The sequence below is a fragment of the Bactrocera neohumeralis genome, chromosome 3, assembly GCF_024586455.1.
Source record: "Bactrocera neohumeralis isolate Rockhampton chromosome 3, APGP_CSIRO_Bneo_wtdbg2-racon-allhic-juicebox.fasta_v2, whole genome shotgun sequence".
NCBI classification, from domain to species: domain Eukaryota; kingdom Metazoa; phylum Arthropoda; class Insecta; order Diptera; family Tephritidae; genus Bactrocera; species Bactrocera neohumeralis.
The window spans coordinates 73,734,623-73,759,300 of NC_065920.1; the positions used below are offsets into that span (position 1 = coordinate 73,734,623).

Below are 24,678 nucleotides of genomic sequence, written 5' to 3' on the forward strand. Positions count from 1 at the left end.
AGCCTATTTCCATTTAAAAGCATTTAAGCACGCCCCTTCTCACCTACCCTGCCCCTACTCTAAATCTTACATGAATCAGCCCACACGCACACACTAATAATTAGCATGCTTTTATGCTAAGTAATTCGCTATTAATTGCACGTTTTCATTTCTGCTTTCATTTCCTCTCCGCTTTGTAGTCTTCTGGCCGAGCATTTGTAGCGGCGGCCTCCTCGATATGCATGTATTTCCACTTGTAATTTGTCATTTCTATTAAAATGGGGTGCTCATATTTGTTCGTACGTTTGTGCAAGTGTGATTATAAGAGCTACTTTGCTTTTGTTATTTTTATTTTTCAGTTTTTTTTTGCTCGCTTTTTATGTGTATTCGCTACAAGTAGTTTGTGTTGTTGAATAAAATCAAAGAAAATTGAATTGTCAGCTACAGACCGTGGACTCGCGTGCCCTGACGACAGCACAGCAGAGGTAGGCTGTGGTGTTGGCGTTGTTGGTGTTTAGTGTTTGCTTAATAGAGTGTGTGGGCGGCAAAACTGTTGACCACCACCACATCCTGATTAACGGCATGGCAGAGCCTTAAGGCGGTTTGCAATGTAGACGAGGTTTTCATGCAACGCTGATGAGTTTTGTGGTATTGGCGTTAATGCTAAATAGCCTTTTGGATAGCGCATTACTGAGGAAATCGTTGTATAAGCATGTGTGTATGTATGTGTTAGGTCGGAGCATATTTTTGACTGGCAGAAAATTACGCTGCGAGTGAAATGAAGGGATGTTAAGATTACAGAAAGTGAAGCTAGTATTTCTAAATAATAAAATTTTCATTTTAATGAAAAAAATTTTGTTAAATTAGCAAAAATAATTTGTCAAGCAAAATCTGAAATTTTTTTAAAAAGTTAAAATAAGTAACAAAGAAAATGTTTTGAAATTTTCTTTAGTAAAAATTTATTTCAAGCGAAATCCACATTTTTTTAAAGTAGAAATGAGTAAAAAAACATATTTTAATAATAACCTTTTATTTAAAAAAAAATCTAAATTTTTTTTTAAAGGAAACCAAAAAAGTTGTATTTTAAACATTTTATTTTGTGTTTTTAAAAAAATCATAGAAATTTTTTTAGGAAATGTTTTTTCAATCAATATTTAAATTTTTTTTAATAAGTAACAAAAACATTTTTTTAATAATTATTTTTTGTGTTTTTAAAAAATTTACTGAAATTTTTTTAGTAAAAAAAAATATTCAAACATTTAAAATTTTTATAAAAAGTAAAAATAAGTACAAAAAAAGTACAAACAATTTTTTTCAATATTTTCTTTTTATGTTTTTTAAAATTTATAGAGCTATTTTGTATTAAATTTTATTTTCAAGAAAAATTTAAAATTTTTTTATTAAAAATAAGTAACAAGAAACATTTTTAATAATTACTTTTTGTGTTTTTAAAGATTTTTTTAGTAAAAATTGTTTCAAGCAAAATCAAAAATTTTTTTTAAAAGCAAAAATAAGTAGGAATAAACTTAAAATAATGTTTTTGGTGTTTTTAAAAATTATTTTAAATTTTTATTTTAGTAAAAAGTTTTTTCAAGCGAAATCTAAAATTTTTTTAAATGTAAAAATGAGTAATAATGAACATTTTTTAATATACATTTTTTGTGTTTTTAAAAAATGTGTAGTTATTTTTTTAATAAATGTTTTTTTTTCAAGAAAAATTTGAAATTTTTTTAAAAGGTTAAAATAAATAACAAAAAAACTTTATTTCAATATTAATTTTTTACGTTTTTAAATTTTTTTTCATTTGAATTTGGATTTGAATTTCAACAATATCCAAGTTAAAACTTCGGCTTGGGGTTCACACCAGTTGTAAAATAAAGCAATTTATAACTAGTTGATTTCACTGCAGCTGACCCACCCTCATACATCAAGCTACGTGTGTGTCGATGTATATACTTTGACACTAATTTGCCTATTTACACACACACACACACAATATTAAGTGGCATTATGGCGGATTTTATTATTCTCATTAAATTAACATAACAGTGTAAGTTCAGTAATAAAATTCGTAGTAAAATGGCATAGGCCGCCAAATAAGACTTTCTGCGTTGCCTTAAGCCAAGTTTACACTAAGCATTTGCATATCAAAATGGGTGAGACATATTTACATATATTTTTGTTATGTGCTAATGAGAGGATTTGTAGAGAGGAAATTATGTAGTTAACAATTAGAAAACTTAGCTTAAATGTAAATGAGCGTAAAAGGTGGTTCTGGATCAGGAGAAATTTTCCAAAGTATTATAGTAATACATTAGAATGTTTCATAGATATATTTTTCATTGAATTTTTTTATTTTAATAATATTTTTCCTCCTTTAATTTTGAAAGAGTTCGCTTCCAAAAATTTGCAAAAATCTTAATTTTAATTGCAATTAATAAATCAACAGTAATAAAATCATTTGTATGTCTGTATGTACATATGTATATGTTCATATGCATTAAATTCACTTAAATTACGTGCCTTGCATTTCTGTAATGACAGCGTCATTGTCAATATTGCCGAAAATTCTGGGAAAATTGCTTACAGTCGCGTATAAAAAGCGAATAAATTAAAGAATGCAATAAACAGATTTTACTTAAGATATGCGCACATGTGCTTTCGTATGAATAAAGTGATCAGCAACATTTTTCGCGGCAGCAAAAGCCATTTGAGCAGTATTTTTATTTAAAACTATGCATGTATGTACACTGAAATATATTATGATATAACTACAAGTAGTAATGTGTGCTAAGATCTAGGCTACTAGTCACTTTGAAGAGCTCAACTAATGTGAAATATTAAAAAAAAATAATTTCTGGATTTTTACATATTTCGCTAGAATATGCTTAAGTTTAGCAGCTCAGTTCAGCTCCTTTCGTTTATCTTGAAACACGTTTTTCTCGAAACAGCATTTTGCGAATTTGCAGCAGTGATTAGTCGCAGACAAATAGTTGGCCGGAAACGATCAAAATTTTTCGGTAAAATTCTATTTTTTTTTTAAAGGCTGTCATTTTAACCATTTTTATACCCTGAACAGGGTATATTAAGTTTGTTACGAAGTTTGTAACACCCAGAAGGAAGCGTCGGAGACCCCATAAATTATATATATAAATGATCAATATGTTGAGCTAAGCCGATTTAGCAATGTCCGTCTGTATAAATACGAACTAGTCTCTCAGTTTTTAAGATATCGTTTTGAAATTTTGCAAACATCATTTTCTTTTCAAGAAGCTGCTCATTTGTCGGAACCGCCGATATCGGATCACTATAACATATATCTGCCATACAAACTGGACGATCGGAATCAAGGTCTTGTATGGAAAACTTTCACATTTGACAATGTATCTTCACCAAATTTGGCATGGATAACTGCTTAAGGTAATAAAATAATCTTCGAAAAAATTGTTCAGATCGTATTACTATAGCATATAGCTTCCATACAAACTGAACACATAGTTATTAAAAGAAATGCACCTGTGAAGGGTATATTAGGTTCGGTGCAGCCGAAGTTAAAGTTTTTTCTTGTTTTTATATTTTTCGAACCTATAGGAACATTTTCAACAGAGAGTTTTATGTTAGAATAAAGCCGAATCACTGGAGCAGTGGAGGACTTTTTTTTTTAGAAGCGTCAAAGATCGTGTAGATCTTAAAAAATTTTTAATTTTGCCCTTCCAAAATATTCTTGAAATATGTATAATTATACCCTTAAAATTGTGTGACTTTCTACAAACACTACAAACAAAGTAAATTTCTTTTTTTGTTTGTTATTTATAATAGTTTGAAGTTTTTAATAAGGAAAAGGGAGTCACTGATATTAGTATGCTCTTCAGTATACCTATTAAATAACGCACGTAATTACTATTATCGTTTTAAAGGGTCCTCCATTTCGAGGTTCTCTACTCAAAAAACACAGAATCTTCAAATTTAGTGGGAAATGTTTACTATCATACGAAAGAATATTCTTTGGCGTTAATTTTTGGAGGATTATATCTTTCAAATGTTGGCGGCGGTTACGTCTCCTATTTTCGACTATATTGACTCTTTCGAACATTTCGAACGAATGACACTCGTGATGTTTTGCTCCAAGAATTGAATCAAAGCAGCACTGTCCACTTAGACTTTAGACCTTACATATCCCCACAGGAATAAGTATAACGGTATGATATCACACTAACTTGGTGACCAATCGACCGTCCGAAAACGTGAAATCATCTGCTCACCGATGTATTCTTTCAATAAATTAATTGATTGATGCGATGTGCGGAAAGTGGAGCTATCTTGTTGAAACCAAGTGTCGCCGAGATAACGAGCTTCAATTTCAGGCATCAAATATATGGTTATCATAGCGCGATAGCGGTCGTCATTGACGGTAACGTTCTCACCGGCATCATTTTAAAAGAAATATCAACCGATGACTCCACCGGTACTCACACCACACCAAACCCTGGTTTTTTCTGGATGAAATGGCAGCTCTTGAATCTCCTCAGGTTGCTCTTCGTGACAAATATGACAATTTTGCTTGTTTACATACCCATTGAGTCACAAATGGCCCTCATCATTGAACAAAATTTGGCTCGAGAATGTCTGATCTTCTTAGAACTTTTTAAGAACTCATAGAGCGAAGCGATGTCGTTTGGGAAGGTCGAAGTAAAAACTACCTCTACGTAGATCACCCATTACAATATAAAAAAACCGTATCTGGTTGGCAAATACAATAACAGAAGTGCAGATGGATCCAATAGCACTTAGGAGATATTCAATTAATAGTACATCAGGCGTGATATTAGACCAACGATGAGTGGTCAAAGAAAAGGAAGCCAAAAGACAAACGCTAATATTTGCACAGGGTCTATTGTGGGCTTAAGAACTAAAATCTAACAAATGAACGCTAAAAATAAATGATGGAAGTCTCACATCAAGATCCTGGAAAGCTTAAGCTAAAGATTTGAAAAAGAACTAGGAAAACAAAGATCACACACTATAGTTCCAATGCAATATATGTACTTGCCATGTCGACAGATACAATAACAGGAAAAGAAGAAAAAGTAGAAAATCAGAGATAACATAAAATATTATCGAGAAAACTTTATTAAAAGTGTACTAGCAAATAGTATTAAAATAATTATTAGTGTTTAATATACGCTTGTCTTTCTGCAGTGCATAAAGTGCTTTCGGCGATTTTTAGATGAGTAAAATTATTCAACAAAGTAGTGCCGAATCGTCCAAAATGTTAGAAGAGGCCTTTGGTGATAATTGTATGTCGTGAGTAAATGTTTTTGATTGGTACAAATTATTCAAAGAGGATTGAGAACGCGTTGACGACGAACCATGTCTAAGGCGGCCATCAACATCAACTGATGATCAACATGTCAATGAAATACAAGAATTGGTGCATGGGAATCCACAATTAACAGTCAGAGATCTTACTGGCATCGTTGGAATATCGAAAGGATCAGTGAAAATCATTTTGAAATATCATTTAGACCTAAGAAAAGTGGAAGCACAAAATGGTTTCAAAATCACAAATTTTTTTAGAAAAACAGCATCGCGTTAACGTATGGGAAACAATGCTTTGTGAATACCGGGATGTCACGAAACATATTATTGACATGCTGATAGTCGGTCGACACTCGATAAGTCCTGGATCTATGGTTACGACTTGGAAACAGACGTTTAATCGGCGAATATCGTGGTAAAGGTGAGCTGAAGCCAAAAAAACACGTCAAAGCGGGTAAAAAATCCAGGTTATGTTGACAGTTTTCTTCGATTATCGTGGTGTGGTGCCCTCCAAGTTACTTCCGACCGGCCAAAATATAGTATTGTGCCTCATTTGCGCGTAGCTATTCGTAAGAAGAGGCCGGAATTATGGGCCGTCAACTCTTTGTTTTTGCACCACGCTAATGTACCGTCACATAATGCACTGATTCTTTGTGATTTTTCGCCAAATATTCAAGAATGTCAACGCCGCAACCACCGTATTCGCTTAATTTAGCTCCGTGTGACTTCTGCCTGTTCAGGAAACTCAAATGATCGATCCGGGGAGACCGTTTTGAATAAATTGAAGATATTAAACGTGAATCGCTACGCGCTTTAAAGGCTATTCAGGAAATTGATTTTAAAGAATAAATTCAGAATTTTAGAATTATGACCAATGTCTTACTATTTTTTGCTCATAGTAATATTTATGTTTAATCAACAGGATTTGTCCGGAAAGTAATAAGACTGAATCGATTTAAAAAAATGTATTGAACCAATCGTTACAATTCTTTAAAAACTTTCAAAATAGGCTCCTTTTGCGTCGATGCAGCGCTACCAGCGCGATTCTCAAGTATTGAAGGCGTCACAGAAAGCATTCTCCGGAATAACCTTTAGAGGCAAGGTGCATGCTGTTTGGATCTCCCCTGTCGTCTTAAAATGTTTGCCTTTCATCGACCTTTTCAGACAAGGAAACAAAAAAAGTTTCCGGCCTTGGTTAGGTAGCTGTTCACAAGAAAGGCGATGTGAGCCGGGACGTTGTCGTGGTGCAACTTCCAATCGGCTGCGGTGTCTTGTCGGACCCTTCGTCTGAGCCTTTTGCGGACTTCCACGTAAACTTGGCGTTGACAGTTTGTCAAAGAGGAACAAAAAAGACAATGAGCATCGTATTCACTTTGGATTTGCTCATTCTTCCCTTTTCACATCACTTCTTGCTAAAGCAACATCTGGGTAAGCCTGCTTGATCATATCAAACGTCTCTAACGCAGATTTACCGAGTTTCACACAGAATTTAATCGCGTACTTCTGCTCTAACGAACGCTACATTTTCGGCTTGCACCACTCACAGAAACACGACGCGTGAAAATGTTTGTTCTGACTCTCCAGGTGCTCGGAGACAATTAGCTAGAAACGCCCTCTATCGAATCCAGTGGGTGCGCGCACGATTCGAAGTACAGTCGCGGCGAAAGAAAATGACTTTCCGGACAAACCCTGTAACAAACCTTCTTTTATTGTTTTCTTTAACAAGGAATTTTAAATTAACTGCGTTAAAAAACAGTTAAGGGCTTAACACATTCCTACGAAATCTTATTTTAAACAGAAAAATTTATTAGGGATCACGGAAGCGAGTTTATTAACCCATGAAATCATTATTATTTGGACCCAACCAAAAGGGTTTAAAACAGTTAAGAATTTATGCAGAAAGTTGGCAATAAAAAGCTTGAAGGTTTTAGAAAAATGCCTTTTATACTGAATTCTATAAATATAATAGCGAGTAAATATAGCGAGTATTATACTATATATACTTGTACTTATCATTTATTTAAGACTTATAACGAATCGCTTTTCATTTTTCCTTTCTTGTTCGGCAACGCAAAGCTTCGCTTTATTGCGTTTTTATCTGTCACGTTTTATATTTGGAACCCCCACCATAAGCCCTTTTGTTCTGCCTTTTGCCGATTCTATGATAGCCAATTTTTTTGAAGTATTTGAATTTTTATGCCAATGAAAACGAACGCTTTCTAAGCTTACGCGCACGTTTGCGGGTAAGAGTTCAAAACCCAATTGGGTATAAGTGCCTTTTACAAAATCGTAGCCGCAAAGAAATTATTGCCGTAAACGCTTGACTGGCCACAAAACAAGATTTAACGACGCAAATCCGTCAAATTACCTTCTCGCAACACCTTCGCCGCGCGCACAGCATTCACATTGGTGCTCGTTCAAATTGTAACACGTGCATAAGGTTTTCTTTGTATGGGTATATATGTACATATACATGTATGTATGAATTCATGTATTTATGTATATATGCATTTATGTTTCCATGTATATATGCCTGTATACAGCTATGTGCTGACAAATTCATAGATACACATGCTGGCATCTGTCGGCGTGTATGTGTACGTTCACCTTAAAATGCCAAAAGACATTCGCATCGATAAAGTGCGCCAGAAAATCAATAACAACAAAAATGTGTAAAACATTTCAGCCGAAAGGATTTTAAATTTATGCGACGGAATGTGGCAAAAATGTACATACCAGCACTTGAACTTATTTTATATGTATGTATGTATGCTCTTAAGGAAAATATTCTAATGGAATTTACGCAAGTGAGGGGAAAAATATTTAGAGATAAGCTAAAACGAATATTGGTTATGACTGAAAGAAATGCCTGACGTGTCATTGTAGAGTTGTCCTTAAGTTTTCTGGCGAGTACAAAGTCATTCAAGAGGATGAGAAAAATTTACTGAGGTAATTTATATGATGATGTTGCTATTTTCATACATATTATTAAATGTTGTTGTTATCTTTTAAGTCAAAACTTGTCTAAGAGACCACTTGTGATATTTTATTGACCAGTTTAGAACTTTCACACAAAATTTTTACTTTCATACTGTTCTAAACAGTTCTTGATAAAAAATGTTATGATCAATATTATTCTACTATGTTATTTTTGACGGAATATATAACAGAGTATGATCAGCATTTTTTAGTTTTTCTGGTTTATTCTTAAACTAAAATAATGGCAATGATATTATATAATTCGATTAATTACTTATAACTTTAGAGTGAAATTTCGTCATGCGGCTTTGTTTGTATAAATTCAATATTCTCTTTGGGCTTATACTTTCCGGTAGGGATGCAAAGGGTGTCTCCTAGCATATAATATGTTCAGATTGTTCATCTTGAACTTCGGTTATCTGTAATATAGTCAATATAAATTTCAATGTTACATTCAGAATACTGCCATATATATGTAAAGGGTGATTCATTTCGAGGTTTTCTACATTAAAAAAAAACACAGAAACTTCAAAGTTAATGGAAAATGTTTATCCTCATTCGAAAGAACATTCTTTGGCATTTATTTTTTGAAGATTATCTCTTTCAAACGCTTCTACGTCTCAGATGTTCCAGCCGTTGAGTCCAGTTTTCAATGACTCGTTCAAACATTTCAAGTGGCGCATGAAACGCGTAATCTTCAGCTACAAGGCCTGAATCGAACCCGGATTGTCCGCATAGACTTTATATATCCCCACACGAAAAAGTCTAACGGTGTGATGTTGCACGATCTTAGTGACCAATCGATCGGCCCAAAACCGTGAAATTATCTGCATTGATTGATCCCACTTCCCATGGCACAGTCTTGTTAAAACCGAATGTCGCCGAGATCACGAGCTTCAATTTCAGGTATCAAATAGTCGGTTATCATGGCGATATTGACCGATGATTACATCGTCCCACAAACCATTTTTTTTTCTGGATGAAACGACAACTCTTGAATCTTCATCTCAAATGCGGCAATTTTGCTTGCCAGATATGGATCTCATCGCTGAACAAAATTTGACTCGAAGACGTCAGATCTTCTTGGAACTTTTCAAGAGCTCATAGAGCGAAGCGATGTTCTTTGGAAGGGTCGAGCGTCTTCAGTTCGTCCACAAGCTGTATTTCGTACGCTTTCAATTTAAGATCTCGACGTAAAATGCGCCAAGTCGTACCATACGTCAGTTCGAGTTGCTACGAACGGCGCCAAATCTACTTAGCACGGTCTCCATGCACGCTTGGTCGAATATTGTTCAATAATCAATGCTGGGTTCATGATGGGTGATGGTGTTTCGAATAGTACGCTCAATAAGCCGATTTTGTTGACCATAAGTTGAACGAAACGCGTGAATCACAATCTTTACAGAACGTGAATTTTCCTAAAAGTTTAACGATTTGTAAAAGTTTTTCAGGCGAAAGTCCTTCCGTAGTGAAATGCCATACAATACAGAACAAACTTAACAAGACAACTTGACAAGACTCACGCGTGATCTGTCAAAAAATAAAAAACTGTTGAAAAAGTACATCTACTAGAATGGCCCGTTAAAACGAACTTTTTTCTGAGTTCTGAGTTCACAAAAGAGTGTTTTTAAAAAAGACCTAAGGAAAAGAATCAAAAACATTTATATTATGATTTCGGATCAGTATTATACCGGAAAAAAGGATCCGAACACAAACTATAACGAAGCTATATTTGAAATTGGGAGTTCACAAAACAGTGTTCTTAAAAAAAGTCTAAAGAGAAGTTAATTACGTTATTATTGTCTCTGAACTTTAAAACAATTTCTTATTTAAAGGTTTTAGATCGGTATGAGGGCGGTAAATGGAATATCAACTCAAAAATCACTAAACTTTATATGAAATTGAATGTAGTGAAGACAATGTAAACACAAAGAGGTACAAAGATAAAATCCAATGAAACTTTTTCATTCAAAATAAAGTTTCTTAACTTATTTTCGAAGTTCTATAAAATTCTGCACTGTTGAGACACATTCCACTAAGCTCATTCACATTAGAACGAAAGATAATTTTTAAGTATCTATTACTAGAAATTGGTTTTAATTTTTAAAACAAAAGCACTATTTGTTCTGGAATATATAATATTATATAGTATAACAATCAACACTATACTGACACATTCAAAAAACCGAAACTAATCATTCTTCTGAGATGACATTATATATAAGTCTTCTTATGCCTTCAAACGTTCCGCAAGTCGCAAAAAAGCTCAGAACTTCTCAGCTTCTTTATAGATTCCTTCCAACAAGGGTTGTATAACTAAATAAATTAAATTCCGTATACAAGGCACTCATATTTATGCATTTTTGTGTATCACAACTGTAGTTACGCTCAAATTTAACAGACCATGTCAAATTTTCACTCTCACTTAACGTGAATTACTTTCAGCTGAAAACTTAATTTGCAGCTTTTCCAACAACAGTGGCAGGGCATGTTCTTCAACCAGTACATAAATTTTATCGCTGGAATCTACTTTAGATTGCATGTTTACACAAAAGCACCAATAAAACTAAAAGGATAAAATTTGTGAATGACTTGCTGCATGCCACAATGCACGATATATAAAATGTTCAAGCTTGGGTACGGGTCAATGTTGGTGGCTCGTGAAGGACATGATATTTAACTTGTAGTTTCTCAATACCGAAACGCTGCTAGCGGCTTCCAATAATTCGATGAACCAGCTATTTCCAGGACCACTTTGCAAACTTTATAAAAACTTTATCACAAAGGTTAGGTTAAGTTAGTATTGTTAAAGGTCATAGACCAGTTTCGTATCTTTGCGATACCTGGAGGCGTTCTGTTTCAAAGTTCATGAAGGAGTTATTCTTCAGGAAGCCTACGGTTGCCGCTAATTTAACAGACTATGTGGTCTTACTAACGATATTTAAGACAACTTTTATTAGGGACTTAAGTGATAGGCAGTGTATTGGTTCAAAATTCGAATATCGTACTTTTTAAAGCTTTTCATCCATATACAACTGGCTGAGAGTTTCGAACCAGAAGGGACATTAGACATTTTTGTTTTGTAGATAACCTAAATTTTTGTTCTAAGTCATATTCTACTATAAAGCTTATTCGAGGATAATATTCATCCAGTCAAGTCCAGCAAGTCTTCCACAGATAACACAACGACACCTAAGGAAACTGGTTAGCTTCAATTTATTTAAAAAACATTACTGCTAATAGTGGATTTCGAGCCAATAAGGAGAGTTTGCTATTTGAAGGGTCCATTTACCTTTTAAGAAAAGAGCTGTGGTTCATTCTGAACAACTTTGCCTAAGAGATTATGGATCTAAAACCGGTTTTGAGAAGTCGATTTTTGAGATGAAGTTTTTCCTGTGAAAGTACATTCGATGCGTACACCAAAGTGGGTTTTCAATAATCGCTGTGTGGCTTGTGGCGCCGTCCTGTTGGAACCACATATTGTCCAAGTCCATATCAGCCAATTCGGGTCAAAAATATTTGGTTATCATGGAGCGGTAGCGATTCCCATTCACGGTAACGTGCCGGTCTTGATCATGACGGAAGAAGTACGGCCCTATGACGCCGCCGGCCCATAAACCGCACCAAACTGTATTTTTTTCGAGATGCAATAATGACTCATGGAGTACATGTGGATTACTGCCTGACCAATAACACATATTTGGTTTATTCACGAAGTCATTCAGCGAGAAATGAGCCTCATCGCAGAAGATGATTTTTCGATGAAAATCCGGATCATTTTCAATTTGTTGCTCAGCCCAATTCACCAATCTACGACGATTCTGGTAATCAAGCGGCTTCAGTTCTTGCGCCAGTTCGATCTGGTAAGGATGTAGGCCAAGATCTGTTCGCAAAATTCGCCACAACGACGTCATAGAGATACCCAACGCTTGAGAACGACGTGCGAGAGACTGATTTGGGTCATTCTCAATTTATGCGCTAGCGGCAACAATATTCTTACCTTAGCTGAGAGAAATGTCAAAGGAGAGGGAAAAAATATGACGTCGTTCTCAAAACTCACTATTTTTCGACTTTCACATTTGGCGAGCTCTTTATGAGGGCTTAGTTCTCGATGATGATCCCGTCGACCTCGATTACCATAATTTTGACGATTTTCCATCGAAATTGAATAGGAATTTTATTTTCTTATTTATATTGTTTTTTTTTTGCAGCCTCTATTTAAGCTCCTTGTAGCAAAACTAGTTCAATAAATTTTACGAGGTATGCACTTTTCTCTAGTATTTCTACATTTCCAAAATAACTTAAAACGGGCATCATGGGTCGATAAAAGACAATCATCTTCTATTTTTATAGACAAATCGCATTTTGCGAGTGACAAAATTGCCGGCGCACGGCATATTACAAGTATATATAAGCATAGTGTAGAACCTAACAAACTAACAAGCTGACAAACTTTGCACACTCAAGTGTAAATAATCATCATTGATTTATTGAATGCATGAGTGATTGATGTGGCTTCAAGCGAAATGCTTGAATATGAATCAAAAAAGAATTTAATTTATTTATTATACAAAAACAGTGAAAAGGGTTACCGCTATGACGTCACACTTACAGACATAAACACAAACGACCAGTGCCGCGCTGTCCGCTTGACATACAGTAATTTATTCCGTTATATATTTTGTGCGAGTGCTGCATGCCATATATGTTGGTTTCTGTGCTTGTGGAGCAGGTGTGCCGCCAAACAATCGCTTTCAGTATCTCGCATACGAGTTTCGCTCTGCTCTGCTCCATTTGTGCACTTAAATGAATGAAGGAGGTGTCATCAATTGTAGAAATATAAAATATCGCAACTGCCAACAGAATGCATCACGACTGTCATACAACGCTGACAACTCTTGACTTGTCTGCCAGTGTTGGTAATAACGCTAATTGAGTTCGCTTGTGTGTGTGTGTGCGTGTGTTCGAGTGTACATGAGTGTGTGGGGTGGTGTGTGGCGTATGAGTAACCATTACCACTTTAGTTATTTGATTTCAATTGAAATTCAATTAAATGTGCACCATTTTGCAAAATGCAATTTTGTTGCGCTGTCATGTGTCTGTATGTATGTATGTGTGTGTAGATAAATTGTTGAAGATGAGTTATGAATGTGCTTTTGTTAGACGCGTGTTTAAAAAGGGTTTATCTGGCATACATTCGTGCTAAACTACAGTCAATCAAATAAAAGGCAGTAAACCAGTCCTGCGGAATCTTCAGAGGTCAAACCTTGAGGAGAGGAAGTCACATTTTTGCATTTTTTATATCATTTTTAAGCTTCATAAATAGAATAAATAAGTTTAAAACAAATATTGCTAGTCGAAAAAGTCTTTTCGTATTTTGTCAATAGATGTCTTTGCAGTCGTATATCTCCATAGTGTCGGAAAGGTAAGATTTTAAGCCTCATTTAACAAAAAAAAACTAAATTCGAGGAAATTAAAAAAGTTACAGCTGTTCAAAAATGAGTAAAAGTAATGAAGAAATTCGCTATATTTTGAAATTTTAGTATAAAACGGGAAGAATGCCACACAAGCGACCAATGAAATTTGTAAAGCTTACGGACACGATGTTGTATCAGTTCGTGTAGCACAACTGTGGTTCGCTCGCTTCCGTTCTGGAAATTTCGATGTGAAAGATGCACCTCGCTCTGATGAACCCATCATATATCGATGACCGTCACATAAGCAGCCATGACATCCCTAAGAGTCTTAACATTCATCGTCAAATGATTTTAAAACACTTAAAAAAGGATGGCTACAAAAAGAAACTCGATGTTTGGGTACCACATGAATTGTCTCGGAAAAATTTAATGGACCGAATTAACATTTGCGATTCTTTGCTGAAACGAAATGAAATCAAACCATTTCTGAAGCGAATGGTAACAGAAGACGAAAAGTGGATCAAATATGACAATAATGTGCGAAAAAGATTATGGTCCAAGCGTTGTGAAGCTCAACAAATGGTCGCAAATCAAGGATTGATGCCTCGAAAGTTTAAGCTGAGTATTTGGTGGGATTGAAAATAAATCATCCATTATGAGCTGCTCCAGCCTGGTCGACCGGTTGATTCTACATTTTACTGTCAACAACTGATGAGATTGAAGCAAGCAATCGAAAAAAATGGCCAGAACTGATCAACAGAAAGGCATTCGTCTTCCATCAGAAGAACGTTAGACCACATACATCTTTGATGACTCGGCAAAAACTGGGAGAGCTTGGCTAGGAAGTTTTGATGAATCCAACATATAGCCCTGACCTTGCACCATCGGACTACCACTTGTTTCGGTCAATGCAGAGCTCCCTTAATGGAGTAAAGTTGGCTGCAAAAGAAGCCTGTGAAGATTACTTGTCGCTGGTTTTCGCCGAGAAATCAGAGAAGTCTTACACTGTTGGAATAATGTATCTAGTGGAAAAATGGCAAAGCAGAAATACGAAAAGACTTTTTCGACTACCCAATATTTTCTAAAATCTTATTCCTTCCATTACTACCAGACAAATATATCAAAAAAGCTCGTCGAAAAGTCTTTGAAGGTTTCGACAGCCGATTACACGAAGGTAAAAAATTCTTACACACATACATAACTCCGAAATTATTATATGTATATTATTAATTTTTGGAGTATATTCTCAAATTAATGTATATTCGATATATATGCAAGACCAAAATGGAATTCACAAGCGGACATTACCATTTAAGGGGTTACACCACTGGCGCTAGGGTCCAAATGTTTTCTCCTCGATTTGCTTAATTTTGTAAATAAGTATATATTAATTAATTATCTATAATTACAGTCGTCAAGTAGTAAAATTCTCAAAATCTATATCAACTGTGAAACTATTTATTTTTTTCAAAAATTTTGCATGCCCCTCAAAAATTGACCCGCACTAATGTTCCTAAATAGATATATAAAGTTGCTTGTTTGCACTTATTTCGGTAGCTGTCCGTTGGCAGTGTGTTCTATTTTTAGTGGCATTGTTAAACGTTTGTCGATTAAAATATTTGTTTTTGTCTTCGAAAGATTTATGATTGAATTGTATGGCTTCCTCATTTCTGAGAATTTGAAAATTAATATCTTCAAAATTGAATGATTTTAAAAATGAAAGTGAATTTTATTCAACAAACACAAGTATGTAATTAAATGGATTCTTTATTCGATTCAAGTACTTTGTGTTTAAAGTGTGTGGCAAAATGCGATTGCTCGAATGATTGCACTCCTATATAAGCAATTTATGCGATTGTATTGAAGGAGCAGTGCGTGTTATTGTAAAGACTAGATTAAAAATAACTTTTTACGACAGAAACTTAAGAAAAGAAGACAATAAATGAAATATAGTTTTATTAGGAAATTGGCGGGCCACGAATCTGAATCGATATATATACTTCTATGGTATAAAATCAACCGGAAAAACGAGCCGACGACGACCCGACGGAAGCGAAAGTCGATGTTGCCAAAGATGTCTTCAAAGAGCGCTTGGAACGCACCTATGAGATCTGCTCCTGCCACGATATCAAAATCGTGCTTGGCGAGTTTAACGCCAGGGTGGGCAAAGTAGGTACCTGTGGCACAACGGTCAGTAAATTCAGACTCCATGATGAAACATTCCCAAATGGGTTGAGGCTGATCGACTTCGCTGGGGCCCGGAATCTTGTTATCTGTGGTACTAGATTCCAGCATAGAAAATCCACCAACCAGATCGATCATGTTGTGATAGACGGAAGACATGTCTCCAATGTTCTAGACATGCGCACGTTTCGAGGTCCTGGCATTGACTTGGACCACTATCTTCTTGCAACGAAGATACGCACTCGCCTCTGTGCAGCAAAAAACGCACGTCAACAAACACAGAGAAGGTTCGACGTCGAGAAGCTGCAATCACAACAGACAGGCGAGCGATTTTCTAATAGACTTGCACTCCTACTCTATGAGAGCAATCGTCAACAACTCGGTAAAAGGAAACTGTGGGGCGGCATTTCAAGCTCCTTACGTACCGCTTAAAACGAAATCATTACTTTTCGGAAAATGCAAAAAAACAGCTGGTACGATGAGGAGTTCCGTAGAGAAAACAGACTGCCTACCTCGTGTGGGATGGGATAGATACCGAGAGTTGAAGAGGGAAGCGAGACGCATTTGCAGACAAAAAAAGAGAGGTGCCGAAATCCGTGACCACGAAGAGCTTCACAAGCTGGTCGACGGGGGTAGTGCCCGAAAATTCCATGAAAAGATGCCGCCACTAACAGAAATTTCAATACCGAAGAATACTCTTGTAGAACCCTCAGTTATGATCTAGTGACTGTAGAACCCTCAGAGGGGATCTAGTTTCTTCAGTCTGCTGAAAAAGCATAACATCTGGAGATGGTGAGCCCGATCACCTATCCGATAACGATGGAGCAGACGTTCCATTGTCCAACCATGAAGAAGTTCGGACGAAAGCATGTCCAACGGTGGGAATTGAAGTTTGCTCTGCCCAATTCATAAAACGGGAGACCCCACAATCTGCGCCAACTATCTCTCGAGCTGTTAATCGACGATTTTCATTTATCAACGACTTTATTTTATTCACATCGGCTTCAAGAGTCCTTCCTGGACGTGTTGCATACTCAAGATGGAAATTGTCGGAAAGATATTTTGTAAACCAATTTTGCAATGGCGTTCGGTCAACACATCTTCACCGTACACATCACAATATTTTCGCCTTGCTTGAACTGCATTTTTACCCTTTTGATAGTAAAACAGGAGAAAGTTCCTAAATGCTGTTTTCGATCTTTCAGCTTCGATAGGGCACCAAATAATAAATATTTCAAAAACTTGTTGCTTTAACACATTTTGATCACCTGTCTGGCAATTTGTGGATACCATGCAAATAGAAATATTCGTCACTTGAAGCAAACCAATCAAATAACCAATTTTCGACTTCTGTGTAAGAATCGAAGTGCTGCTCAACCAATGCGTGTCTCATCGATGAAAACAAATGGCAAGAGGAAGGGGCCTGACTCAAGTTTGATGAATACGGCGGGTGGAGCTGTAGTTCCCAACAAAGTGCTTTGATTGTATCCAGAACCGACTTTGCTTTGTGTGCAGGTATACTGGCCCTTACTGGCCGTTTTTCGAGCAATGCATGGTTCCAATTGATCATTTGTTGTCTGTAGAGATTAGTATTAACAGTTTCACCAGGTTTTAGAAGCTCATGATATACCACACCTTTCTGATCCTACCACACCTTTCTGATCCTACCACACACAAAGCCTTCTTACCGATTCGATCAGTTTTTGCAGTCGATGTTTATATAGGTTTTTAATAATGCAATACTTTTTTCGTAGATTTCGTCTTTCTAATAGCTGTAACTTGATTTGTACTTAGTTTGATTTCAAAGTGAACAGACTGGTACAGCGTTTATTACCAAAATCGCGGTTCGTTTCGCATGCACATCGCACTTTGAGTCCAATATTCCGTAGAATTAATTGTCCAACAGAGTCGATAATTGGAGAAACCTTAGATCCGTTTAGCACTACGTTTACTTTAATGGATAATGCGAATCCTTAGGGATGCCGTATAATGCGGACTGAAGACGCTTTTGCCAATCGGGTGCAGATTATCGAAGGCGACCCGAATGAGTCCATCCGCCATCGCACGTAACAATTGGAGCTGTGCCCAGCCACTTTATGTGAGAGTTTTTGGAGGGATCTTAGTTTGGAAGCTTATAACATGTAATTCGAATTGAAGCCGTACAACCATTGTATTATTTTCCGATTTTCAAAAGAAAATTTTACTCACTTTTGGTTTAAAGGGCACGTTAGTAAACAAAATTGTCGGATGTGGAGTTTTGATAATGCACATACATAAAAGTGGAAGCCGCTTCAATTTCTACGTCAAATGCTAAAAAAGATACACAAAAAAATGCACAAAAACAACAGCATAAAGTATCAGCAGTGATAAGGGTCTGATTTAGTGGGCAAGAAACTATGCTGAAAATAACAAAATGATAATAAATTATGGAAGTATCTAACAAAATCTAAAAATATAATATAACCTAAATAAATAAGTCAAAGAATTTGAGACAAAGCGCACACTTTATTATTTTCCTAATTTTCTATTGATCAGGGTGAATATAATAAATATTAGAAAATAAATTACCACGTTGTTAATTATATATTGCTTGTAAACAAACCGTTAGCCACAAGAAAAATTAACATAATTATTACTTGATTATATATAGGCAGGTGATAAGAAAGTACACAATAATAAAGTCAGAAAATCGAGCAGCTGATAAAATTCATATTTGCATATGTGTATGTATTGCCCATAAAAAAGCTGACGCCATATGTATGGCCGGAATATATATAAATATACATATATCATGAATACGTATAATGCATATTCACAAACATATGTATATACGCATAATACATACATACATATGTATGTATATAACCAACGTTTGTTTCCTCCTCGATTTATGAATAGCCATAAAAATATTATTCTGTTTTTGTGGCTTGCTTCAACTATGTTTAAATGTATGTATTATTTTGTTGTTGTTGTGTGGCAAACGTCAGGTTAAATACAAATGAAAGGCCTAAATGAACAACGGATAAATTGTTGGAATTAAAACAAAGCATATAACTAAGGTTGCGTATACGCAGCGGTGTGCTCGTTACTTAGAGAGAGAGAGAGAGAGAGAGTGACATAGAGAAAAAGCAGAAAGAGCGAGCAAACTGGAGAGTGAGCGCGCAACGAGAGGGCATCAAAACACGAAAATGTATGCCGAAACGATTGCAAAGAAAATGTGCAAAAGCAACGAAAGTATGTGCAAGGCAATAACGCAATAAAGCAGCATGGCAGCACTTTAGAGCACGCAAATATGACCTCAACACAACACACTTGTTGATTGCCATTTATTTGCGCACGCATTAGCAATATGTCGCTGGTGCGCGCTCTCACTCTGAAACTCTCTATACAGTTGTCACCAACGCGCTCTCATTTTAAGTCCTCATTTTTCGCCTTTACGCTTTCGGACTTACCTTCCTATTCATCAACTGTGCTTATGCGCCATTTTATCAGCAACTTTTTATTAACGGATTTTTTGTTTGTAAACAAATAACAGCGGTTGGCTGTGATCAGCTGACTGGTACTCTGTGCTCCACTGCTAACTTGATTTTCTCAACAATGCCTGCGCCAACATTTATTCTGCACAGCGGTTGGGACATGTCGTCAGTGCGACGCCAGCAGCATAACGGCATGTCCCAGTGTGCTCATAAGCAGCTAAGTATACATACATACCTATATACTATATACATACCTATATATATTTTCATTATCAGCTTTTTTCTGCTTTGCTCCACTGCATTTGTATGGGTTTGTATGTGTGTGCATATGTACTATATATGCATGCAACTTACATTTGCCCGTCAAACGTGTGCTCACATACATACAAATGTATATACATATAGTACTCGTATACCCACCGCGGGGCTGCTATTTGCGTTTGCCACGTTGCTGCCGACTTGCCGACTTGCGGAGCAGCTGGCTTTTGTGTGCCTATTTGACGTGTTTGCTTGCCCGCGGCTGTTGCGGCAGACCTGTCTGCATGTGCTCTTTTGTGTGCGGGTGTTGGCACAGTCACACACAGCCAAACATGCACTCATACATGTATGCTCAAATTGTCTTCAATTATGTATGTATGTGTGTGCCCATGGGGCATATAATGGCACTAGCTTTGCGGTGCATGTAAATTGTTTGCACTTTGCGTTCTCCTTGCCCCACCCGCCAAATGTATTGTTGCCACTTGTAATAATATTGGGCTTTCCATTATCTTCACTCGGTCGAAAGTTGTCAGTACATTGCTCGACACTGCAGCATTTGTGGACGTTCTTATTTGACAGCAATGCATATTTAATTAGGAAGTCACACTTATTGAGAGTACTGTTGGGCACTTTTGAAGCTAATGCAAGTGGTGGTATTTGGCATAATATAGATCAGTTATCATTTTATTTATTATGGAGTAATATTTCTTATATTTCGCGTTAAGAAATCAGTGCTTTAAGGTAAAAAGTATTCAAGATTGCAATTAGTACTCAAGTGTCGTCTTAACTTTTCGACTTATATCTACAATTTAGATCTAGATTTTTTAAATAATATCGCATACTATATATTGAACAGCGCCATCCGTTTAATATACATATACCCTTCATTATATCCTAAACAGAGTGCCACGCAGACCATAAAAAGAATAAAAACAAGAAAAAACGTTAACTTCGGCTGCACCGAAGCTAATATACCCTTCAAAGATGCATTTCTTTTAGTAACTATGTGTTCAGTTTGTATGGAAACTATAAGCTATAGTCATCCGATCTGAACAATTTTTTCGGAGATTACATTGTTGCCTTAGAAAATAATCTATACCAAATTTGGTGAAGATACATTGTCAAGTGCAAAAGTTTTCCATACAAGAACTTTTTTTCGATCGTTCAGTTTATATGACCGCTATATGTTATAGTGGTCCGATATCGCAATTTCTTCGACAAATGAGCATTGTTGCCTTAAAAAAATAATCTTTACAAAATTTGGTGAAAAGATACATTGTCAAATGAGGGACTAGTTCGTTATATACAGACGGACGGACAGACGGACCGATGGTTAAATCGACTCAGCTCAATATACTGATCATTTATATATATACTTTATAGATCTCCGACCTTCTTTCTGGGTTTACAAACATCGTGAAAATAATCTATACCAAATGTTCAGGGTATAATTATCAGCATTGTAAAGCTAGTGTCGAAAGTTTTCCGATATCGATCTGATTTTACGAACATCCTCCTTTTCCAAGAACTATATTTATAGGAACCACTGAAATCGGAACACTATAACATATAGTTCTTCTACTTACAGACCTATCAAAATCAAGTCCCTATAAAGAAACTTGTTTTATTTGATGAGATATCTTCATAAAATTTGGCATGGATTACTATCCAGAGCAACACTATAATCTTAGATTCAGATCGGACTACTATAATATATAGTTGTCATACAAACTAGCCCATCAAATTCAAGATATCAAGACTTTTTATACCGCTTATGCGGTTATAGCCGAGTTTACAACAACGCGCCGTTCTCGCGTCGTTCTTACAGCTTTAAAGCTAGTGTCCTTACGTTTTGAGATATCGATCTGCTATTTTACTAACATCCTCCTCTTTCCAAGAAGCCACTTATTTATAGGAACCACTGATATCGAATTTACCGCTTATACGGTTATTTCCGAGTTTACAACAACGTCGACTCATGAGATGTTTTCATCGTTCATGCCTCTGTACCATATAGCGCGACAAGAAAAAAGAGTTTGGTATTTGTTCGTCGAGAGCGGGCTTTACTTCTCAATTGCCAACTCAATCCGAAGTACCACTTGTTGGTAAGAGTTATTCTGCGTTGGACTTGAAGACTGACATTGATAAACGAAATTATCTACGACCTCGAAGTTATGACTGTCAAAAGTGACATGGGAGCCAAGTCGCGAGAGTGATGACTGGAGATATTTCGCCTTGCCCTCGTTCACTAACAGACCTATTTGTTTCGCTTTCTTATTCGAATGTTGAGGCCAATGATTTCAATATCATCGGCATACGAGCCCAGATGTACACTCTTATAGAAGATTGTACCTGCTCGATAAAGATCTGCAACTCGAATTATTTTAACACGCTTGCAGGGGTCGTCATCAAAAGGGTAGTCTCTCATCCGAGGATTTTCTGTTCTTCCCATTGGTAATGTTTATTACGTGGCGGGTCCCAAACCCTCAACCCTAGGGAGTGGATGTTTGGCCTTCTCACTTTAGCTCGCGTTCAAACGGATCTTTTTTGGCTGCCCAAAGGATACTTGGTCTAAGGCCGGAAGTTGAGAGCTGCTTAAGCCATAAGTAAAAGAATCGTTTCTGGCCACTCCCAAGTGAATGGCGCTCAGAGAACTTTCCTCACTTGCGTGAACTTCTACACATGACTCCATCTTCCTTTACACCCGTTTATGTATATTGAATGGAAGCCACAAGTGCTAGATACATCAACACCGCACTTAATCAGTGAGCCTAACAAAAGGTTCCATATATGGTACAAGATCTAGTAAAAAGAAAGGTATAGTTAGACTGAACTGATTTAGCTAAAATATACACCAATTCGTATGATAACTTGCTGGTATTAAAATAATTTCATAATGCCTCTCCCACATAAACCGTCGTCCCTATGGGCAAAAACTGCGAGAGTCGATTTTTATAAGCTTCTCTTAAGGCGAATTTTCCACTATTTTTTTTTTTTTTTTGGCAAAGACCAGTACTAATCTTTAGATGCCAAGTCCAAACTATAAGAAGGGCGCATGTAGCTTCGTTGTACTATTGATGTGAGCGACCTGACGTTGTCCTGAACACAATTCCCCTCTTAATGGCTAAAACTAAAAAAAAACTAAAAATTAAAAGGGTTTATTGAGAAATGGTTATTTCCAGACAATCGAAACGCTCGGCCTATCCGATTTCAATTAACAATTGGCGGTCCACAGTGTGGTGAATTTTTGAATAAAATTTTCGGAACAGCATCAAGGAATACAAAATTTAGCCTACTTTCTCCTCGCTGTTGCCCGTTTTTCAAAACGCGTGTTCAAAAACACTAAGCCAGGCAACCTCAAAACTGTCTTTTAGTTCAGATCTGAAATCAAAGATACACATTAAATTTTTGTCCACTAGACCTAAAATATTTTTCATGAATATTTGGAAAGAAAAAACTATGTGAGCGCTTCGCTTCCTCTTGTGTAGGAATCTCTAATCATCAGAAGACCATTTGCTTGAATGCAACCGAAGATAAATTACAGCACTGTTTCGTTATAATAATCGAAACATGAGTTCATTTATTTAAGTTCATCAATCATCGCTGTCTTGTTAGTAGAGGCCATAGACTTGACGTAGCCCCACGGGATATAGTCTAACGGCATCAAATCGCACCACCGAGGCGGCCAATTGAGGCATTTCATGAGATAATACGTTCACTGAACTTGGTTTTTAATAAATCGATTGTTACATTTGCTGTCTGGCTTTTGGTGTCGTCCTGTTGGAGCAACACATTGTCCAAGTCCATATCCACCGATTCGGGCCAAAAATATTCGGTTATCATTGAACGGTAGCGATTCCCATTCACAGGGACTGATTTGGGTCTTCCCTAATTGATGTGCTAGCGGCAGCCTTTTTCTGTATTACTATAGACATTCCTTTATCTCACTGACACGGTAACATTTTGTACTGTGCTTGTGGATTCAAATTTTTCCACTAAACGCTCAATTGTTGATCCGCCAGGACGATTATAACGACCATAAATTGGACGTAGCGCTCTTAAAGTTTAGGCCACTGACTCCGAATTTCGTTAGTAAATTTTAATAGTTTCAACTTTTGGATCGTATAACTTTCCAATATAAAATGGCATACATTACTGAAGAGAAATGTTAAAAGAGCGGGAAAAATATAGCGTCGTTTGCTGTCTCTATATGTCTACTTTAGTTCTACTAGTTCCTATGAAAAACCCCATTATATGCCTAACAGAGTGAATGAATCCTGTAATGCTCAACTTTGAAGCCAAATATAGGCAACGATTTATAGAGAACCCACTCTGTTCTCAAACCATAAAGAAAACGGTGCCTTCATTTAGGGTGCTCTCAAGAGCAGAGGAGCAATTTCTAGTAATATAAGAACAAATTTTGATAATTTAGCCAAAAACCCGTTGTATTTTATTTAAGTCCACAGTAAAGTTCATAATTAATCAAATATTATTTTTACTTGTCCTTCCAGCGTTGGCAAATGGGCAATGCAGTTTGGCGATGAATTGTGGGAATTAGCGCAACGTATGACCAAATCTCAAGAGATTAAAGCCGTAAGTACGCGTGAGCAAGCCATAAGCGTGCAACTAATACTAGCCGACTGATAACGGTATATTATTCTCTTTATAGAAATACAAAGAATACAATGCACGCGTCGAATTGAAAAATGGCACCGAACTCATTAAATCCATCACAGCGAATGTGGGACGCATGTTTGCGCGCAAAATGGATGCGGTACGTTGCATACAACAAAAAGCCGAGGCAGTCAACGAAGAATTCGTATTTAATTACACATATGCGGAGGATAATTACCAATACTATTCGAGTAAATTTTCAAAATTCGATGACAAACGCGCCGAGGAGCTGCTGGATGGTATGATGGAATACGAGGAGAGATATCTAAATTTTACGCTAAATCCGGATACACACTTTTATAATATATCTGTTGATACAGAACACAGTTCCGTCCATGTACCATCTAATATATTTGATGGCGGTAAGTTCAAATACAAATATCATTAAATAA

The 24,678-nt window shown here is 36.3% G+C and overlaps 1 protein-coding gene across 1 annotated transcript in view; it reads left to right on the plus strand.

Annotated features, from left to right (window-relative positions):
• Nucleotides 1–24,678, plus strand: part of LOC126752050 (voltage-dependent calcium channel subunit alpha-2/delta-3) — a 44,944-nt gene that overhangs the window by 7,444 nt on the left and 12,822 nt on the right. Inside the window, exons 2-3 of the mRNA XM_050462589.1 lie at nt 24,124–24,205; nt 24,282–24,648. Coding sequence (XP_050318546.1) covers nt 24,124–24,205; nt 24,282–24,648 — 449 coding nt within the window. The remainder of the gene's footprint in view (nt 1–24,123; nt 24,206–24,281; nt 24,649–24,678) is intronic.